The 21,835-nt window shown below is 41.2% G+C and overlaps 1 protein-coding gene across 1 annotated transcript; it reads left to right on the top strand.

Moving 5' to 3' along the window:
• The first annotated feature begins 4,570 nt into the window (after positions 1–4,570).
• On the top strand, positions 4,571–21,085 carry Wsb1 (WD repeat and SOCS box containing 1). Its single transcript, XM_048365610.1, has 9 exons — positions 4,571–4,895; positions 10,318–10,486; positions 11,657–11,925; positions 13,283–13,414; positions 15,390–15,490; positions 17,638–17,810; positions 18,837–18,950; positions 19,612–19,719; positions 20,017–21,085. Exons 1-9 carry the CDS (start codon positions 4,856–4,858, stop codon positions 20,174–20,176), a joined length of 1,266 nt encoding a protein of 421 aa, XP_048221567.1. The 5' UTR covers positions 4,571–4,855; the 3' UTR covers positions 20,177–21,085.
• Positions 21,086–21,835: the final 750 nt, after the last annotated feature.

Here is a 21,835-nt window from a genome sequence, read left to right as displayed (position 1 = left end):
TCATTACATTTTCCTCTAATTTATACTGTGTTACATATTTACACCTGTATTCCAATCAATATCACCTCTGTATCACATTCTCCTCCTAGCATTCTTTTATTATTATTATTATTTCTTCCTTTCTTTGCCAGTTCTAGGGCTTGAACTCAGGGCTTGGGCACTGTCCCTGAGCTTCTTTTGCTCAAGGCTAGCACTCTACCAATTGAGCCACAGAGCTACCTCCAGCTTTTTCTGTTTATGTAGTACCAGGGCTTCATGCATGCTAGGCAAGCATTTTACCACTAAGCCACATTCCCAGCCCCCTGGCATTTTTTTTTTTTTTTGACAGTTGTGGGGCTTAAACTCAAGACCTGGGCACTGTCCCTGAGCTTTATCACTCAAGGCTAGTGCTCTACTATTTTGAGTCACAGTGCTACTTCCAATTTTCTGGGTTAATTGGAGAGAAGAGTCTCAGGGACTTTCCTCTCAGATCTCAGCCTCCTGAGTAGCTAGCATTACAGACATAAGGCACTAGCACCTGGCTCATTTTCTTTTTTGTCTTCCATTTAGATGAAGATTGAAAAGACATGACCACTGTCTAGTTGTTGTTTTTTTTATTGTGTGTGTGTGTGTGTGTGTGTGTGTGTGTGTGTGTGTGTGTGTGCATGCACATGTGGGTGGTCCTGGGGCTCAAACTCAGGACCTGGGCACTGTTCCTGAATTTCTTTTGTTCAAAGCTAGTGCTCTACCATTTGAGCCAAAGCTTCGCTTTTTTTTTTTTTAAGTTTATTGGAGATAAGAGTATCACAGACTTTCCTGACTGGGCTGGCTTTGAACCATAATCCTCAGATCTCAGCCTCCTGAGTAGCTAGGATTACAGGTATGAACCCCTGGAGCCCAGCATGATGTCTGTCTTCCATAAACTTGTATCCATTTTGAGAGAGAGATGATGTGTACACCAAATTCAGTGCAGAGGAAAAACTACCAGATATTTTCTTTTCTGGAGACAATGTAATACAAATCAGGCTACTCTCAATCTGAAGATCCTGCTACATCAGCTTCCTGAGGGTTTCTTTTTGTTGTGGTTATTTGTTTGTTTTTGTTTTTGCCAGTCCTGGGGCTTGAACTCAAGGCCTGGGCACTGTCCCTGAATTTCTGTTGCTCAAGTCTAGCACTCTACCATTTGAGCCACTTATGAGCACCACTTCTGGCTTTTTCTGTGTATGTGGTACTGAGGAATCAAATCCAGGGCTTCATGCATGCTAGGCAAGCACTCTACTGCTAAGCCACATTCCCAGCCCAGCTTCCTGAGTTTCTATAAGAAAAACTGTCAGCTATCCTCCTTTTTTCACTATGTTTATGTGAATGTGAGGGAGTCATCTGCACAAGAGGACAGCAGTTTCACATCTGTAAAAGAGCCTGTTTTGTTGGCTTAAGCCTGTAATGCTAGCTAATCAGGAGACAGAGAGCAGGAAGATGGAGGTTCAGAAGGGCCACCCTGGGGGAAAAGTTAGTGAGATCCTCTCCAGATCTCAAACCATAAAGTAGGATGTGGTGGTATGCACCTATCATCCCAATTATAGTAGAAGCTGTAAGTAGGAGGATCCTTATTTGAAAAACAATGAAAGCACAAAAGGGTATGTGGGGGGGGGTCATGGGTCAAGTAGTAGAGTACCTAACTAGCAAGCACTCTACCTAGCAAGCAGAGGACCCTGGGTTCAAACTCCAGCAACACAGGAAGGAGAGCAGGAAGAAGAGGAGGAGGAGACAAATCAATCACAAAAAAGGAACTCCTAAGTGCCCCATTTATTTTGCCATGTGAAACTAACAAGCAAGGTCACACAATTAGTTTTTATAGGCTTACATCCATTATGGCCTCAAGTCAGATAAATCCTTGATTTTCAAGCAGTTGAAAAAGGATTCTTTCCTTACCTTATCTCTATCCAATGGTTACAGGGCAGAAAAATTCAGAAAAACAAAAATGTAAAAGTCTTATCAGAGGAAGAGGGAAATGGTTGATACCAGGAAAATCACCAACATAGCGTGGAATATTCCAGTCTACCAAGATTCCTCCTGAAAGTAGAGAACTAAGCTAAAGGCAGCTGGTGAGCAATTGTACAGTTTGAGGGAATGGAGAAGACAGAGATAGAGCTGTGTTAACTCACCAGCAGACAGAGGAAATCCTACCAAACACATGACTCCAGCTTACTCATTTGGATATAATTTCCTGTAAGCTGCCAAGAGCAGGCTGCCTAGACAGAAATGCAGAAACATCTAGAAGCCCTCCATGGTACACTGTGAGCCCTTTTGGGTAGATTTGTAAATGAAGATCAAATTATATGTTTCTGAGGACCTAGGACCTAATTCTCATGTTCTGTTCCTTCAAAACTATTGAAATATTACATACACAAAAAAATCGAAATCAGGATAAAATGTAAAAAAAAAAAAAAAAGGAAGATGGGATAAGACTGGGAATGTGGCTTCGTGGTACAGTGCTTGCCTAGCATGCATGAAGCCCTGGGTTTGGTTTCTCAGTACCACATACACAGAAAAGCTAGAAGTGGCATTGTGGCTCAAATGGTAGAGTGCTAGCCTTGAGCAAAAGAAGCTCAGGGACAATGCCCAGGCCCCGAGTTCAAGCCCCAGAACTAGCCAAAAAAAAAAAAATAATAATAATAATAAAGAAAAGAAAAAGGTGGGATAAAATATGGCACTTGCACTGCTGCTAGTTGATTCCCAGCAACTCTACCAAGGCCAACAGAATTTTCCTGTGGGTGGGGTTGGGACAGATGAGGGAGAATGATAGAAGGGGCGACATTGATCAATAAACTGACAGGTTGAATTTAAACCCCTTGGCACAACTACTTGAAGATAATAAAATAGCCAGGCACAGTGGCCCATACCTGTAATCCTAGCTACTCAAGAGGCTAAGACGTGAGGGTCTTGGTTTGAATCCAGCCTTGGTAGGAAAGTACATGAGACTTTCATCTCAATTAAGCACCAAAGCAAACAAGATGTGGAGCTGTGGCTCAAGAGGTAGAGCATTAGCCTTGAGCAAATAAGCTCTCTGTCTCTCTGTGTCTGTTTTTCTGTCTGCCTCTGTCTCTCTCTTACACACACACACACACACACACACACACACACCTCCATAATCTTTAAATCTAAAATCTCAGACTTATCATCACAAGTCTCCTAATTTGAAACTTTAGAGCCAGAGTTTAGACCCTGGATAATTTTAGATGAAATCTTAGGTTTAGCCTGGAGGAGCTATTGTAACAACAGAAGAGGTCCAAAAAGCAAAAAACAAAAACAAGACTCAACTACACCTGCTTCTCAGCCCGTTAACCTTGTTTGTCTTGGGCAGTACAGACTCAAAACTGGCAATATTTTTCATCTTTTGAGATTCAACAAGTATAGGGAACAACAATAAAATATTTGTCATTATATTTGTTTGGTGTGTGTCTGTGTGTTGTTGTTGATGATGGTGGTTAGTAGGGCACCAAACCCCTGTTGTACAATTCATTAATATTTTCCTCTTATTTGTGGTAGGTTGCTGCTTTAAGTAAACATCACCTCCCTTCAGTTAAGGGAGATGATAATCAATGCCTTCTCTCATCAAGATGTAGGTTCAGAAACAAGGTCCTGTAGGATTCCTTCCCCATATACAACTTATTTAGTGCTTTATCTGAAACTTCAGAGAACTAGATTGTTGCCCTTTGGGCTTCAGAGAATTATATTACTTGTTAGGTTTGGATGAAGTGTTGTCTTTGGAGATCTTTCAAGACGAGCTATGCAGCCTCTCCAGTGAGCTACCTGCCCCAAATTTGAAAATTCCAGCTTTATAAACTCTCCTTTGGAATGAGGAGTAGAATCCCCACGAAGGCTATTAAAAAGCCAAACACCTTATCTGCAAATGAGAACCTATCAGGTCAGTGACAGGCATGGACACAACAGCTCTGATGAGTGAGGAGGCCTAGGCGTCCTGTAGAGCAGGTCTTGATCTGACCTTGGGATCCGCACACCACCAGCTCTGACCAGGCCTGGTTGCAGGGACCAGTCAGGACAAGAGCAGCCCAGGGAGGTGCCTCCGCGGGGTATGATCATTCCAGATCATCTCTGCCCTTCCAAGATCCAGCTGGTCCTGGACGCGTGGTGCCCAAGGATACTAACTCTCATCATCCCATCTCTCTCATCCTTGTGATCTCCAGCTCCCCAGCACACGGTGGCTAGAGAAGTGGCCAGGTCGAGTTCAAAATCGCAAATCTTTTCTTCTTCCTTTTCGGTTCAGTTAGTTTAAATCCCACGCACACTTTAAACTGTGGTCTAATCTGTATTATGCAATTCCCAGCCGGTCCTTTACACGGACCCGTCGACTTGCGAAGGGCTGGTTGAGCGTACTCAGCCAGGCTGGAGGTCGCTCCTCAGCCGTCGAACGGCTCCTCCCGCCCCAAGCGCTTCCATCTCCGCCAACGCCCCCTGCTTTGGGCAAAGCCCGCACGTCCCGTGCGTCCAGGGGCGGGGCCACAGGCCCTGACGTCGCCGGCCACGCCCCCAGCTCTCAGCTATCCTTCGCGCCACCCGCCATCTTGTCTCAGTGTCTCGCTGGCTGTCGGCGGTGTTGGAGCGTTGTTCTGGTCCTTGGGCGGGACGCCGCGAACCCCGGTCTTTTGTCTGGGTTTGGCTCTCTGGTTCGGTCCGTGACCTTCCGGAGCTTTCCCGGGGCATCCAGCAGAAGCCGAAAGGGCCGCCCCACCCCTCCCCTCCGTCCCCGAGTCCCGGAGGGCTCGAGCTCGGGTCACGCCCCTCAGCGCCCGCCTTTCCCCTTCTCAGTCGTTGCGTCCTCGTCGCGTCTCCGGAATCAGACGGTGCCCCATAGATGGCCAGCTTTCCCTCGAGGGTCAACGAGAAAGATATCGGTGAGGAGAATGGGGCGGCGGGAGGGCGCGCGGGGGGGGGTCCCCGGAGGCGGCGTGGTGTTGGGAGGAAGCGTCCCAGAGTTGGGGGCCTCGCGGTGGGCCTCAGCTAAGCCGGGGACGGGACCCGCGTGGAAGCAGTCGCGTGTGCGGCGCGCTGGGCGCCCGGGGAGCGTCGTGCGGGACCTGGGCGCGTGCGGACCAAGGTGGCCCACCCAGACCCAGCCTCGCTCCCCTCCCCACCCCACCCTTCGGCCCCCCGGGGTTTTCCACCGTGACCGGCGCACGTCCTTTATCGTGGGGTTTCCTGGAGCTCCTTTCTCGGGGTTTGGGGGTTGGATGTCCCCGCAGGGTTGGTTACTCACCCAGGTTCACTGACCTGCCTTAGGGACGGGACGTTTTTAAGTTTATGATGGAGGGGCGGGGGAGGGGGCGGTAGTAGGCATGTGTTCTGATCTGCAATTCGAAGCCTAGGCTTCTCCTTTATGTCAACCTCTTCTCGAGAGCGCCTGGAAAACTCAGTATTTGGACAACGACAAAAAGATAATGACCTTAAGAGAAAGCCAGAGGTTTTTAGCATGATCTTTGCAATACGTATGGGAGGAGCGGGTGGTTGGGTGGAGTGGTAGAAGGCCCTAGTACCAAAGAGCGAAGTCTGGAAAGAGTTTCTCTTAACCCGTCTGGTGGCCAGCCCTGCCACGCACCACGCCCAAAGAAAGGGTGGGCGATGGAGGTTCCAGGTTATTATGGTCCAGATCTGCCCAGGGACTCTGTTTAAAACACCTTACAGTAATTGTAATTAAGTCCTCCAAAACTTTGTTGGTGCAGTGCTTTGACATGCTTGGTTTACGCTGATGTCACTAGACTGGGTTAAGTAAAAGTTGGCAGAGGACACTGAGCAGGGAGTCTTGCCTTCAAGTCAGTGTTTGCTTCTTTCGCCAAATACATGAAGCTGGTGTTTTTATTTATTTATTTATATTTTTTGGCCAGTCCTGGGCCGTGAACTCAGGGCCTGAGCACACTGTCCCTGGCTTCTTTTTTGCTCAAGGCTAGCACTCTGCCACTTGAGCCACAGCGCCACTTCTGGCCATTTTCTGTATATGTGGTGCTGAGGAATCGAACCCAGGGCCTCACCTATACGAGGCAAGCACTCTTGCCACTAGGCCATATTCCCAGCCCGGACCTGGTGTTTTTAGAAGTTGACAAAATGACTTGTCTTGTAGGCAGGTAAATTTCCAAATCCAAGGAATAGCTATTATAGCATTTTATAGCATTTATAGACTTTTGTTCCTTTAAAGATAAGTTTGAATGTATGATTATTTACTTCATTGTTATTATAGAGGTGATATATAGAGGGATTACAATTACATGAGTCAGGTAATGAATACATTTCCTTTCATACAGTGTCTTCTTCTCTCCCAGTCCCTCCCTCCTGTCTCCACCCATGAGTTGTGTAGTTCACTTTCATCAATGTCCAGTGAGCTCCACTGCTGCACTTTCTTATCCTTTTTCCTTGGAGTTCTGTGCCCTCCCACCGACCTTCTCAAAGATATACACATGAATACACCATACATAAGGTAAAGAAGACAATCATTAAAAATTGGTTTCAGTACGTATATTTTATATAAATAGGAAGAGGCACTTTGGCATTACACCTTTGTGTTTCCTAAGAATATCCTCTTTTGGTCTTACTGTGTATGTATCTAGAATCCTGTATAATTCTTAATATCCCACTGCATTGTATATCAGAGAGAACTGAGCCCTTTGGGTTGCTGTTTGTCTGAGCTTGGCTTACCTCACTTAAGATGATTTGTTCTAGTTCCATACATTTCCTTGCAAATGACATTGTTTTATTCTTTCTAATGGCTATGTAAAATTCCATTTTTTGGATCCACTCATCTATTGGAGCATTTGGGCTGTTTTCATATTTTATTTATTTATTTTTTGCCAGTCCTGGGGCTTGGACTCAGGGCCTGAGCATTGTTTCTGGCTTCTTTTTTGCTCAAGGCTAGCACTTTACCACTTGAACCACAGCACCAGCTCCGGCCTTTTCTGATTATGATACTGAGGAATTGAACCCAGGGCTTCATGCATGCTAGGCAAGCACTCTGCCTCTAAGCCTTAAAGTTCAAATGCATATTAATCCCATGAAGTTTGAAATTTCTCCTTGACTACTTATGGTAAATCTGCCTTTCATTTGTTTTGTACTTTCATTGTGATAAACCCATCTTTTTTATGGGGTGATAGAGCTTCTTAGCATACCTGCCTAAGGTAAACCATCCACCAAGCATAATTTTAAAAAGATAAAACTTTTTTTTGCATTTGATGTCCTTTACTTCCTGGGTATAGTATAAGGCAAAAGATTACTAGTTGAGGCCAAATATCTGTACCTTTGGCCTTTTCTAAGCTTTTTTAACCCCAGTGTTTTGTTTCTTTGTTTTTGAAGTACCATTTGGACACAAAGTTAAACATTTGTTACTTTGTGAAACTGTATCTATGAGTAAGGACTTTTTCCCTTTTTCTCAGCATTAATTATAGCCTTGCAGAATTTGGCTTCCCAAGTACTTACTGAAGTAGAGTCTAGATTCCATGTATGAGTAAATAATTCTTTATAAAAAGATTTAACTGCCTTGAACTACTACACTCTTTCACAAAGCACTGACACAGTTCCTACCTTTCTGGTTATGTATGAAGTTGTGTGAAAGAATGTGAAGGAGCTGGATTTGGTTTGGTTCATTGGTGACTCATGCCTTAACTATGGAGCTGATACTGTCATGGGATCCATTTCCCAAGGCAGGAGGCCTTTCACTTACACAAGTCATTAAATCACTCCCCCTCTTGCTTTTTTTTCCTGAACTTCAAAAGATTGTATAAGGGAGTTATGATTTAATATGCTTATTTAAGTGTCCATTGTGGAGCTTAGGCTGGTGCTCTACCACTGCCTGAGCCATGCCTCCAACCCACTTGTGTTTGTGGCAGTGAGGAATCGAACCCAGGCTTCATGCATGCTAGGCAAGCACTCTACCACTAAGCCAGGTGTGAGAAATTTAGTATGTTTTTTTCCTCTTTGGCTAACTAGACTAGATAGGGGCTTTGTCTTTTAAAGATAATGTTTTCTTCCAACTTACCCCCCTCCCCCCAGTTAATTGTTGAAACTTGCATCTCTTATCTCTCTTTGCTTTTTTTTCTCCTTAAGGTGTGGACTGGTTAGGTCTACCAGAAAGCTCAGTTTGGCCAGGCTCTGGGGGCTCACAATCATAATCCTACCTTCTCAGGAGGCTGAGACCTTTGGATAATGGTTTAAAGCCAACCTAGGCAAGAAAGTCTGAGACTCATTATCCAATTAACCACCAAAAAAAAGCAGAAGTGGCACTATGGCTCAAAGTGGTAATAGTGTTAGCCCTGAGCAAAAAAAGCTCAGGCTCTGAGTTAAAACCCCACAATAGGAAACAAAAAAAGAAATCCTGGTATGAAGAAAAGAAAAATTTATAGAAAGGCTGCAAATTCAGAGGGTCTGGTATTAGAAAGAGCCCTTGTAGCTGGGTGCCCGGTGGCTGATGGCCTATATAATTCTGCAAGTGGAGCTGTGGCTCAAGTGGTAGAGTTCTAGCCTTGAGCACAAAGGCTCAGGAACCCCAGGCCCTGAGTTCGGTTTGCAGGACCAGCACAAAAAAAAAAAAAAAAAGTTCTAGTGAAATAACCATGTATAAGACTGAGCTTGGAAAAGTATAAAGAAACCTGGAACAGCATACTCTTTCTGAAGTCATTTGTGTATTTAAAAATTATCCTGCAATCATATGTTTCACTAGTTTGTGAATTCTATCTTGAGAAAATCATGTGACTGATAGTAAAATTAATGTTGTTGATAAATATGGAGGAGTACCAACCACTTTGATGAAAGCCATTACTAAGTGAAATTTATCCAGGAAAGTATGATGAAATTAAGCTGGGAGTAGACTTCTGTGATCTGATGAGTGACTAGAAATAGTTTAGCCTGCCCCCCCCCCCCAAAAAAAAAAATCGGTTGCTGATATCATGGTTGCCTTCTATATATGTATGTGTGATATAAAACAGGATTATTAGGTTTATTCTCTCATTGGAATCAGGACTGAGGGGGTGGGAGGAAGTTTTTATGTCATTAAAAAGTAATTTGATAATTATGTCTGTACAAAAATAGTTTTTACTTAGGAATGTCATAGAGAACTAGGTATCAGAGTTTTTGTATCTTTTTCAGAGCTATACTCATCTGTTAGTATGTTGAAAATAGAGCAAGAAACATAATTAAATCATTTAAGAACGGAATGTGTACATGAGCTGTGGCCAGTAAATACTGAGCACCTGTCATGGCATTTGGTATACTAGCTATGGATGGAATATACATTCTGGCTGCAGTTGCTACTGAGAGTACATTCTGGAAGTGTGTGTGTGTGTGTGAACATGTTTTTTTTTCAGAAACAGATTCTTGCTCTAACGAGTGTATTCTGGCCTTAACTCCCCATCCTCCTGCCTCCCCATCACATGTGGTTTTCTTGAAACTTCCTTTAAAAATAAACTCCAAAAACCATGCATAGGAAAATCTGTGTGTGTGCGTGTGTGCACGCGCGCCAGTCCTGGGACTTGAACTGAGGGCCTAGGCACTGTCCTTGAGCTAGTGCTCTACCACTTAAGCCATAGCTTTACTTCTGGCTTTTTTAGTAGCTAATTGGAGATACTATGAATTTTCTTACCCAGACTAGCTTTGAACCTTGATCCTCAGATGTCAGCCTCTTGAGTAGCTAGGATTATAGGTGTGAGCCACCAGTCCCTGGCTAGGAAAATATCTTAACCAATACATGAAAATAGTTACATTAAGAGGACTTTCATACTGAATACTTTCACTAGAGGTGAGCAACCTTTTTTTCTACCAAGGACTATTTGGATATTTATGACATTCTCAGGTCATGCAAAATTATGATCACAGGCAGACAGGCCTATATTCAGACAAGAAGCATGAATAGTACCAAATGGATTTCCTGAGGGCCTTATGTAGCTCCACCCCCAGCCAGATCTGCCCACCTACTCACACTCCAAAAGAAAAAGTGAAGACTTAGAGGCATAGCTCAGGTAGTAGAGGCACAAAGCCCTGAGTTTAATCCTTAGTACTGCCAAAGCAGAAGTGAAGAGTCTCAGATCTGAGGATTGAAGGCAACCTAGGCAGACATTCATGAGAGCCACTGAAAAGCTGGAACCAGAAGCATGGCTCAAGTGGTAGAGTGCCAGTCTTGAATAGAAAAACCAAGTGAGAGAGTAGCGCCTTGAGTTCAAGCTCTGGTACCAGCACAATGAAAAGAAAGAAGAAAAAAGAAAACCAGTGAATCATGAAGTAATATGGAATCAGTCTCATTCTTTGTTGTTATATATGACATTGTTTGTTTTTTCCTTTTAGTGAGATTGCGTACCATAGGTGAACTTTTAGCTCCAGCAGCTCCTTTTGACAAGAAATGTGGTCGTGAAAATTGGACTGTTGCTTTTGCTCCAGATGGCTCATACTTTGCATGGTCACAAGGCTATCGTACAGTAAAGCTTGTTCCCTGGTCCCAGTGCCTTAAGAACTTGTAAGTCTGTCTATAATTGTCCAGCTTTTGTTGTCTAGTAGACCTTCATAGTTATATTCATGTAGGTCTAAAATGTGTGGGGAAACGGATTGTGGTAATTGGTGTTTGGGTGTTTCATTGTTGCCTTTGTGTGTGTATACCAGTTCAGGAACTTGAACTCAAGTTCTACACACTGTTTCTTAGCTTTTTTGCTTAAGGCTGGCACTCTGCTACTTGAGATATAAGCTCTTATTCTGTTTTTTAGTGGTTAATGGAGATGAGAGGCTCACAGACTTTCCTGCCTGAGCTGGCTTTGAACCATGATCCTCAGCTCTCAGCCTCCCTAGAGTAGGATTACAGGCTTGAGCCACCAGTGCGTGGTGTGACAGATAGTACGCACATGTGTGTGTCTGCCAGCCTGGAGTTGGGGCTTGAACTCAGAGCTTTGGTGCTTGCTGTCCTTGAGTGAGGGTGGGTTGGTTGGTCCTTGTTTTGTTTTTTTGCCAGTCCTGAGGCTTGAACTTGGGCCTGGGCACTGCTTTTGCTCAAGACCAGTACTCTATCACTTGAGCCACAGCGCCACTTGTGGACTTTTCTGTTTATGTGGTGCTGAGGAATTGAACCCAGGGCTCCATGTTAGGCAAGCACTCTACCACTAAGCCACATTCCCAGCCCCCCTGAGGTTTTTGTTTTTTCCTCGAGGCTAGCACCCTACCTCTTGAGCCAGAGCTCCACTTCTGACTTTTTGGTGGTTAATTGGAGGTAAGAATCTCAGGGCCAGTTCTGAACAGAGGTTTTCAAAATCTCAACTTCCTGTGTATCTAGGACTACAGGCGTGAGCCACAGATGACTGACTTGGCTCTATTGTTTTGATGATGGTGATGATGATATACCGAGGAGTTTATCATTGCATAAGTCAGTTAATGAGTACAATTTTTCTTGGACAATAAAAGTTAATTTTCTGACATTATTGGAGGTTTTTAATTATTAAATTTTATCTTAACTACTGAGAATTTGTATTACTCACCTAAATTTATTTAGTACTTTCTGCCTAGTTCAAATTGCAGCTTTCCCTTCTGTCTGTACTGTTTCTTTATTCAGAATCATTAAAATTGTGTTGACGTTATTTTAACAAACACAGTATCTACAAGAATATGGAAGAAAATTCACTTTTAATCATTTTCCCTTTAGTCTCTTGCATGGCACCAAGAATGTTACTAACTCAAGCAGTTTAAGATTGTCAAGACAAAACAGTGATGGTGGTCAGAAAAATAAGCCTCGTGAACATACTATAGACTGTGGAGACATAGTTTGGAGTCTTGCTTTTGGGTCTTCAGTTCCAGAAAAACAGAGTCGCTGTGTAAATATAGAATGGCATCGATTTCGGTTTGGACAAGATCAGCTTCTCCTAGCCACAGGATTGAACAATGGCCGAATCAAAATCTGGGATGTATATACAGGTATGGACTTAATTTTTAAAGCAAACTGATTTTTTTTTAATGAAACCTGTTCATAGGCACTAAAGTGAGTTGAGATCTTTAATGCATTGAAAAGCAATCATTGGAATTATGAGTATATATCTTATAGCCTTAATACTATCTTTAGCTCACATACACTTTAATTTTAGAAAAGCTATATAAAGTTCACAGTACTTTTAATATGAGGACATGTCTAGGTAGTATTTTAGTTAATGATTATGTGTTATAAACTGGTAGTTTAGTTTATGACTCATAGCCTCTTACATACTTTTTCAATGATAGCTTGGAGGCTTTTGAGGTAAATCGGTTTGTTTTTAAACAATCATTAATCTTAAGATGGTTTTAGTGACTAACATCTAACTAGGTAAGTTGAAAAGTTAATTTGTTGGGCAATTCCATTTTAAAAAAATTTTTTTAAGTGGATGAATGTTTGATCCTTGGGCAGGAGGAAGATCTCAAGGGCAACGGATAAAGCTCATTGACAGTACTTGCCTACTGTGGCTGGGAATGTAGCTTAGTGGTAGTGTGCTTGCCTTTTTCTGTTTATGTGGTACTGTGGAGTCAAACCCAGGCCTGAGTGCTGTTGTGAGCTCTTTTGCTCAAGGCTAGTGCTTTAGCACTTTGAGCCAGATCTTCACATTCTCCACTTCCAGTTTCCTGGTGGTTAATTTGAGATAAGAGTCTCACAGACTTTCTTGCCTGGGCTGGCTTTGAGTTATGATCCTCAGATCTCAGCCTCCTGAGTGTAGCTAGGATTACAGGGTGATCCACCAGCGCCCATCTTTGAACAAAACTCTTAACAGTAAGAGATGAATATATATATTTTAAATTATGAGATAATCTGTATCTCTGGGGTTTGACAGTCCACGAGTAATTCAAGGCCAAGGAAATTTTTTTGACATTTAAAAAAAATTATATGGTAAAAGATGTAGAAAAAGTAGGTAACAGAGCTGGGAATGTGGCTTAGCAATAGAGTGCTTGCCTAGTATGCATTAAGCCTTTGGGCACCACTTAAGCAGAAAAATGCTGGAGGTGGCACTGTGAATCAAGAGGTAGAGTGCTAGCCTTGAGCAAAAACAAAACAAAACAAACGGGGGAGGAGGTAACAAGTTAGGTAAGAAATGTGCTCAGTGCCTTACATATGAAACTGTAACCCCTCTGTACATCACTTTGACAATAAAGAAATTGGGGGGGGGGAAGCCAGGGACAGTGCTCAGGCCCTGAGATCAAGCCCCAGGACTGGCCAAAAAACAAGGCGCAATTTTGCTTTTCCTAAGTCATTTTTGGTTAAAATTATTATATATTAATGTTGTCCTCCTCCATATTTTCCCATTTTTAGGAAAACTCCTCCTTAATTTGGTGGATCATACTGAAGTGGTCAGAGACTTAACTTTTGCTCCAGATGGAAGCTTGATTCTAGTATCAGCTTCAAGAGACAAAACTCTCCGAGTTTGGGACCTGAAAGATGATGGTATGTCTTTATTCTGAACTGTGAAAAGGGATTTGCCTCTTAATATTACTACTGAAAAGTATGGAGATTCAATTTTAAAATGACTTGTAGCCTGGATGTGATGCTAGTGATTCCAGTCTTAAGGAGAATGTGGCAAGAGAGTCACAAGTTCAAGGCCAGCTTGGGCTACATATACTTACTTTATCTCAAAAAACAAAAATAGAGCCAGGAGCCGGTGGCTCATGCCTGTAATCCTAGCTACTCTGGAGGCTGAGATCTGAGGGTCAGGGTTCAGTGCCAGTCCATAAACATAAATGTAGTCAGAATAGAAGCTAGGAAGTAACTGAATGAACAGTCTATTATTAAGAAATTAACCATACAGATTTGTATCTTATTTGTGAACAAATTCCAGTTCTCTTTTAGGGTTGTACATAACTCATCTCTGTTAGTGTTAGTTTATTTCACTTTATCTTAAGGAGAGTTATTAATTTCCTTGGTGATAAGTTTAAGTACATGTTGAAGCAACAAATTTAGTAAACTAATAAAATTTGTACTAGTATTTGCATATCAGAATTTAAGTAAATTCGAATAAGCATTGGCTAAACTAGGTGAAGTGGCTCATGCTTGCAATTGTAGCTACTCAGGAGGCTGAGATTTAAGGATTCCAGTTCAGTGTCAGCCTGGCCAGAAAAGTCTGAGATTCCATCTCCCAATTAAGCTACAAAAACCCAGGCTGGAGGTATGGGTCAGTCTGTAGAGCAGGAGTTGGAAGCAAGCAAGACCCTGAGTTCAAGCATCTATGCCAACACACACACCAAAAAAATATATCAGAAGGGTGAGAAAATAGTTTGAAGATTTTTAGGCCTTTCATACTAGGGATTAATCTCGACCTCACTCATGCTAGGCAAGTACTCCTCTATTTGAGATATAGTCTCTACATCCAACTGTGGGATGTTCAAATTGGTTTATTTTTTTTTCCCCCCATCTTCCAGTTCCTTTGTTGTTGGGTATTTTGGGGGTGGGGTGGGGAGTGGTCAGTCATGGGGCTTGAACTCTGGGCCTGGGCGCTGTCCCTGAGCTCTTCAGCTCAAGGCTAGCCCTCTACCACTTGAGCCACAGTGCCACTTTTGTGGGTTTTTTTGTGGTTAATTGGAGATAGTCTCACAGAGTTTCCTGCCTGGGTTGGGTTTGAACCGTGATCCTCAGAACTCAGTCTCCTGAGTAGCTACGCATAGCTCCTGAGAAGCAGGACCCAGCATCAATCAGTTCCTTGTTTGTAGAATAAGAAAACTGAACTAAATTATTTCTTGAGGAGCCACAGGCATTTGATAAAGGGAAAGATGTTAAATAGTTGGTTATATTTGTACAGTATGCTGTCTCTGCCAGAGTAGTACAACATAAATAAATGGGCTTGGCTGTGTTTTATAGTAAAATTTTATTTACAAAAATAAGTGTCTAGAGGGCTGGTAATGTGGCTTAGTGGTAGAGCGAATGCTTGTCTAGCATGCATGAAGCCCTGGGTTCAATTCTTCATACCACATAAACAGAAAAGGCAGGAAGTGGTGCTGTGGCTGAAGTTGTAGAGTGCTAGCCTTGAGAAAATAAGCTCAGGGACAGTGCCAGGCCCTGAGCTCAAAAGCCTCAGGACTGGCAATATTATATTAATAATAAGCTCGAGCGAGGTGCTGGTCACTCATGCCTGTAATCCCAGTGTCTCAGGAGGCTGAGATCTGAAGATCACGGTTCAAAGGTAGTCGGGGTAGGAAAGTCCTTGAGACTGTATCTCTATGAGCCTTGCTTAAGGTCAGCACCTAAGCCCTGAGTTCAAGCCCTAAGGACAGTCACAAAAAAAGAAAAAGAAAAAAACCTGGTATATATTGCCAACTTTGTTACAGATACAATGTTTTTTAGCTCTAAGATCCTGTTTTACTGCTGTTTTTAAAGGTTTGTCATTTAAAATGCATCTAAAGTTGACTCAGTACTCCTTTTCTCTTAGGAAACATGATGAAAGTGTTGAGGGGACATCAGAACTGGGTGTGCAGCTGTGCATTTTCTCCTGACTCTTCTATGCTGTGTTCAGTGGGAGCCAGTAAAGCAGTATGTGTCAAAGTTCTTGTACATTTGTTGTGGATTGCATTATAATAATGTGTGTATAATCATTTTAAATCTTAAGTTACTAGTCTGCTCGGTGTCATGAATATCTTAAATTTTTATTTCATGGTAGGGTATAATTTGCATGTAGGAAATTAAATGTAGTTGTTGATACGTGAGAAGTTAAATTACTTGTAAAGATAATATTTGTAAATTGAGGGATATGTCAAGTTTACTTTTTGTAAGATCTAGAAAGTCTTATGTGTGTTGTACAAGAGATCTAGTGAATATGTTAAGATATTCCTTTGTTAATTTTCTTCTTGGGTTTTTGGGTATTTTTTAAATCCAGTTTGCTGCTTTTGAATTTTGATTCCTAGCTTCTCCTGATCATTTAGCTGAAAAGACATAAAAACATAATGAAAGTAGCATTCATATATGTTCTAGAGTAATGTTATATGAAATTTGGTATTGTCTGTTTTCTATAGCATACCTAGACACTTGAAAGTGGCTCTTAAGAGGGTTATGCTTACAATGTACTGTTATAGTTGTTTTCTAGCTTTTAGTGTTGACTAAAGAATCTTAGTAGTTTCATGTTTTTATGGTCCAAATACATATGGTGATCACCATATACTTTGAGTTAATGGGGAGGGGGCGGAGGCTAGTTTAAATGCATTTTGTTGTAAATGTTGGAACTTTAGAACAGAATAATCAGTTTATTTAAAAATTATAAGAAGAACAAAGCTAGATGTTGACATTGTTATTTTAGGCTGTGTGTTTTCCATATGCTTCTTGCTTTCCCTGTCACAGGTGGTGGCAGCAATATTGGTGTGATTGAGGTTATGCTGGCACCACTCGCACACAGGCGCACAATGGTGTTAGCTGGGCAGAAAGAGTGGCATCTCTGGCTACCGGGCTGGGGGCGACCTTTACCATAGGATGAAGTAACCTTGCATTCGGCTGCAAGGTGTACTGTACGTACACAGGTGCTGGTCGATGTCCACTTTCTGCTTTTCTTTCTTTCTTTTTTTTTCTTTTTAAAAATAGTTTCCCCCATAGTAAAATCATTGACTCCAAGTAAATTGATATTCCAGTGGATGGAATTGAGAGTCTGACAAGTGAAAGAAACCACTTTAGTCTAAAGTTACTGGTTTTCAGATGGTTTCTCTGTGCTATTTTTTTTTTTTTTTAGTTCTTTAAGATGCTAGAAATACCTTAAATCTGCTTCAATTTAAAGTTTATACTTGTTTTCCTTTGGAAATGTTTTGTCTGTGCAGAAAAAAATAGCAAAAAGGATTGTTTACTCCGAGAGGAGTAATTTTCCTATTATGATTGTTCTAAATCTCCAAGTTTACATTTAATAACCAGCCTGAAGCTACTTAGAGCTATTCTGCACAGTCTGACTACTGATGTTTCGATTCTGAAACTGTATATGAACATATTAAGTAATTTAACTGTTTTGTATTGAAATGGACTAATGATTGTAGTCAGTTTGGGGAAAAGTGGTAAATTTCTTTGTTCACAGAAATGTAATTATATTAATAAAATAGCGTTTTCATATTATAATGTGGCTTAACGTCCTTATTTGCCAAAGTAATTTCATTTGGCTGTGAAAATTCTCTTTGCTTGCAGTATCTGTTTCTCTTCCTAGGCTCACGTTGGTGATCCAAGCGTATTGTAAACAAGTGATTATCTCAAAGGAGATGCCAATGGAGTAACAATTTGTTAACCTTACATTTTCTGTCTGTATATATATTTTTTTAATTTGGTAGTTGCTGGAAAAAAGAGAAAGGGGTTTGTAGTACTTAACCCTATTTATTTCTGTATTTCTTAGTTAATTCGTTTTTGAATAAATGGATTTCAGTATAACTTTGTGGTTAAATTGCATTGCCTTTACATTTAGGCCTTTTAAAATTAACATTTAACAGAAACATTTTTGAAGTAGAATTTGCATGTCTGCTTTAATTAACTTAAAGACTGATTTAATCTATGACACTGAGCATATTTTTTAAATTACTCATAATTTACAGTGTTTAATTTAAACAACTCATAATTTGTTTAATTTAATTTAATCTTAATTATCAATGTAGTTTAAATGTACCATTTGATCCTCTGTGAGTCTGAATAAAGCTATAACATTTACCTTTTTATTGCAGGTTTTCCTTTGGAATATGGATAAATATACCATGATACGAAAACTAGAAGGACATCACCATGATGTGGTAGCTTGTGACTTTTCTCCTGATGGAGCATTACTGGCTACTGCATCTTATGATACTCGCGTTTATATCTGGGACCCACATAACGGGGACATTCTGATGGAACTTGGGTGGGTATAGCATGAATTATTTTATCTGAACTATCACTGGATTCACTACATAGCCTTTAAGAATCACATGAGGGCTGGGGATATAGCCTAGTGGCAAGAGTGCCTGCCTCGGATACAGGAGGCCCTAGGTTCGATTCCCCAGCACCACATATACAGAAAACGGCCAGAAGCGGCGCTGTGGCTCAAGTGGCAGAGTGCTAGCCTTGAGCGGGAAGAAGCCAGGGACAGTGCTCAGGCCCTGAGTCCAAGGCCCAAGACTGGCCAAAAAAAAAAAGAATCACATGAAACCTAGAATTATACTTGATCATAATTAAACATCTGTTAATTAAGTTAATGTAAAGCTTTAGATATAAATTCTAAAGATTAAATTTGGCTCTCATGATACAGGTCCATCCCTTCAGGTATATGGGGGTGGGGTGGGGAGTGCTGTCCCTGAGTGCTTTCTTTTGCTTGAAGCTAGTACTCTGTCACTTTGGGCCACAGTGCCACCTCTGGTTTTGTTTGGGGTTTTTTTTGTCTTGTTAATTTATTTTATGTTTTTTTGTTTGTTTGTTTGTTTTTGCCAGTCCTGGGGCTTGGACTCAGGGCCTGAGCACTGTCCCTGGCTTCTTTCACCACTTTTTGCTTTTTCCATTTATGTGGTGCTGAGGAATTGAACCCAGGGCTTCAGGCATGCAAACAAGCACTCTACCACTGAGCCATATTTCCATCCTCCACCTCCAGTGTTCTGGTGGTTAATTGGAGATAAGAGTATCATGGACTTTCTTGCCCAGGATGGCTTTGAACCACAATCCTTAGATCTCAGCCTCCTGAGTAGCTAGGATTACAAGCATGAACCACCGCCATTAGCTGGCTGGACTTAATCTTAATAGTTCTTTCCAAGTATTGACATTTAACTTGGTTTGTTAGCTCTACTCAGTCTTCTCAATTGTATTAAGGCCATTAATCTCATTCAAAGTCAGATGTACTTTGTACCTGGGTTATTTTCCTTCTTAAAGTGATGTTAAAACCTGGATTTGACTTCAGGCACCTGTTTCCCCCACCTACTCCAATATTTGCTGGAGGAGCAAATGACCGCTGGGTACGATCTGTATCTTTTAGTCATGATGGACTTCATATTGCAAGCCTTGCTGATGACAAGTAAGTGCATGAATTACTTCTTGACTTTCTTATTACTCTGTGAAAGTGTATGTGCTGGTTGTAAGGCTTGAACTCAGGGCCTGGGTGCTATCTAGGAACTTTTTTTGCTGACTCACAGCTCTACTTCTAGCTTTCCTGCCAGACCTAGCTTTGAACTGTAGTCCTCAGATGTCAGCCTCCTGAGTAGCATGAGCCACCAGTGCCTAGCATTTATTATTATCTTCAAGATCGTATTTCATCTTTAATGAAAAAACTCAAATCATAAAACTTTTGTAGCTAGAATTGTTTATTTGCTTGTTTTCTGTGTAGCCTAGGCTGCTCTTACATTTAATATAGAAAACTGTTCAGGTTTAAATGTGTCTTCGTCTAGACAAGACCTTGGGAGATGATGGTGTGACTAGGAGAGAGCAAAACAGATTCTCCTTGTATTTTAAATGTAAGAAGTTAATGAATGCGTATAGTTGTGAACATTACTAAAGGCTGGACCCTGAAAAGGAAGGACAGTCATGTCTTTGGAGTTAATCAAAATTACCAACTGATATCAATCAGGTTACTATAATTGCCTGTCGGAGTGATATGTATTTTTTTCCCTCAAAAGTTGTCATTTCTTGCTTTAGAAAGTTTTGTTTTACTGCTACTCATTAAATTACTTCCTTTCCAGAATGGTGAGGTTCTGGAGGATTGGTGAGGATTGTCCAGTGCATGTTGCATCTTTGAGCAATGGTCTTTGCTGTGCCTTTTCTACTGATGGCAGTGTTTTAGCTGCTGGGTAAATATGTTTATCTTTTTTCTTCAAGGATCAAGTTAAGGTGGCTTACAGGCAAGGGAGCTAGTAGTTTGTCAGTAAATCTAGTGTAAGTGCTTTTATGCTTTAAAATATAAGTCTGTTACTGCCTGTCATAGAATGCATCATTGTAATGCATCATTGGATAGTTCCTTTTAGAGTGAAGGTGGAGTTTTTGATTCTAACATATACCCTCTGATATGCTTTCTTTAACTATGGATATATTGGAATGCATGGATTTGTGTGACTGAGCTTGTGGATTTTTTTTTTCCTTCTGTTTAGAACACAAGATGGAAGTGTGTATTTTTGGGCTACTCCAAAGCAAGTCCCTAGCCTTCAGCATTTGTGTCGCATGTCCATCCGCAGAGTGATGCCCACTCAAGAAGTCCAGGAGCTGCCAATTCCTTCCAAAGTTTTGGAGTATCTCTCCTATCGTATTTAAAAGACAGCCTTCCCTACTTGTAGGGACTGACAGAATACATTTTACACAAACCTCAAGCTTTACTTACTTCTGTGTCTGGTATTAAAAGTTTAAAAGATTTATTTAATTTGATACATTCTTCTGCATTTTCATTAGTTGAACTTTTAAAAAATGTTATTTATAGACCATAGAAATATTTCTGGACATATCAAATGTAATTTTTAAGACTGTGAAAACATACACATATATGTATATACTTAGACACAAGCTGCTATGTGTTGAATAGATCCTTTTGCTTTTTTGAGTTCTGACCTGTATATATTGCTTCAGTGGAGCCACGATATGCTGTCTTTTTAAAATTTGGACACTGAGATGATAATATCGACTTAATAAAAAGCTGAATGACTTCATATAAAATGAATTGGGGGGGTCAAACTGGCAATTGGGACACAGTTATTATATATGGGGAAAGGACTTTGTTTCCTTTAGGAATAGTGTGTCACAGTAGAATTCAGATGCATTTCCCCCCCTTTTTTATGCTAGGATATACTAGAGAAAGGGTATCTTTTCCCCCCACCCTGTCCCCAGTACTGTGGGCTTTAATCTTAGAAAGCAGCTTACTTACCCTCCTTACCCCTTATAAAGTATTACACTTTTTTTTTTTTTGTCAATTTGAAGAATATGCCTACTGTATTACTGCTAAATACTTTGTTTATATTAAGGGACAATTATTTTAAGAACATCGTCTCTTTTGTTATAACACTCAGAAAATGATATTGGTAACTGGCCAAAGAGAAGCAATATCAATATTTGCAATAGTGATACTTGCCTTCTGTTATTTATCATATCTGCAGATATTAAGAATGTATACATTATGTAAAATGCTTGATTACATATTTGGGGTTTTTTATTAAAGATTTGTAAACACCACCATATTGTGCGTTTTTAAAAAAATTGTAAAGGTGATATACAGAGGGATTACAGTTATATGAGTCAGATAATGAGTGCCCTTCCCTTGCCTTCCCCTCCCCTCCCTTCCCCTTTCCTCCCCTCCCCTCCCCTCCCCTGTTTGTTGCTGAGATAAAGTTGGATTCAGCTGGTTTACACTGCACTCAGGGTAGCAAGTCCTAAAAAGGGATTTGTCCCTTATCATTCTCACTTTGAGCTACCCCACTTCTGGCTTTATGGTGGTTAATTGGATATTGGAGTTTCACAGACTTTCCTGACCAGGCTGGATTTGAACCACGATCCTCAGATCTCAGCCTCCTGAGTAGCTAGGATTACAGGTGTGAGCCATGGGCACCCAGCTAGGCAGCTTCTTAGATGAGGCAGAGAACTCAGGACTCAGCAAAGAAAGGATAAGGATAAGATGTAAAGCATGAAGTTAAAACACTAGAATCCAGATGTTGAGCCTAACTTCTGTATTCATTAGAATGAAGATTTATGAAAGCACTTTTTTCCTTTTCAGAGCTGCAGACTTGAGCTCAGGGCTCAGGCAAGTACTTTTCCACTGACTGAGCTACATCTCTAACCCTGTAAGAGCATTTATCCAAGTTGTTCTCACTAGGTTCTGGCCTTTTATTTTTGGTGAAATCCTAGTAAGGTTTATGGCTCAAGTGTAGTCTGAGCAACTGTTGAAGAAAAAGCAAGGAAAAGCCTACTGTGTTGTGGACATGAATG

This window comes from Perognathus longimembris, chromosome 17, assembly GCF_023159225.1.
Source record: "Perognathus longimembris pacificus isolate PPM17 chromosome 17, ASM2315922v1, whole genome shotgun sequence".
Lineage (NCBI taxonomy): Eukaryota > Metazoa > Chordata > Mammalia > Rodentia > Heteromyidae > Perognathus > Perognathus longimembris.
Note: the sequence above shows the minus strand (reverse complement) of the source record. Positions and strands in the feature narration are given on the sequence as shown.

Coding starts and splice junctions, on each gene's coding strand:
- Wsb1 (XM_048365610.1), top strand. CDS start 4,856: ATGGCCAGCTTTCCCTCGAGGGTCAACGAGAAAGATATCG. Junction 13,415..15,389: donor TTGGGACCTGAAAGATGATG/GTATGTCTTTAT, acceptor CTTTTCTCTTAG/GAAACATGATGAAAGTGTTG. Junction 17,811..18,836: donor GACATTCTGATGGAACTTGG/GTGGGTATAGCA, acceptor ATTTGACTTCAG/GCACCTGTTTCCCCCACCTA.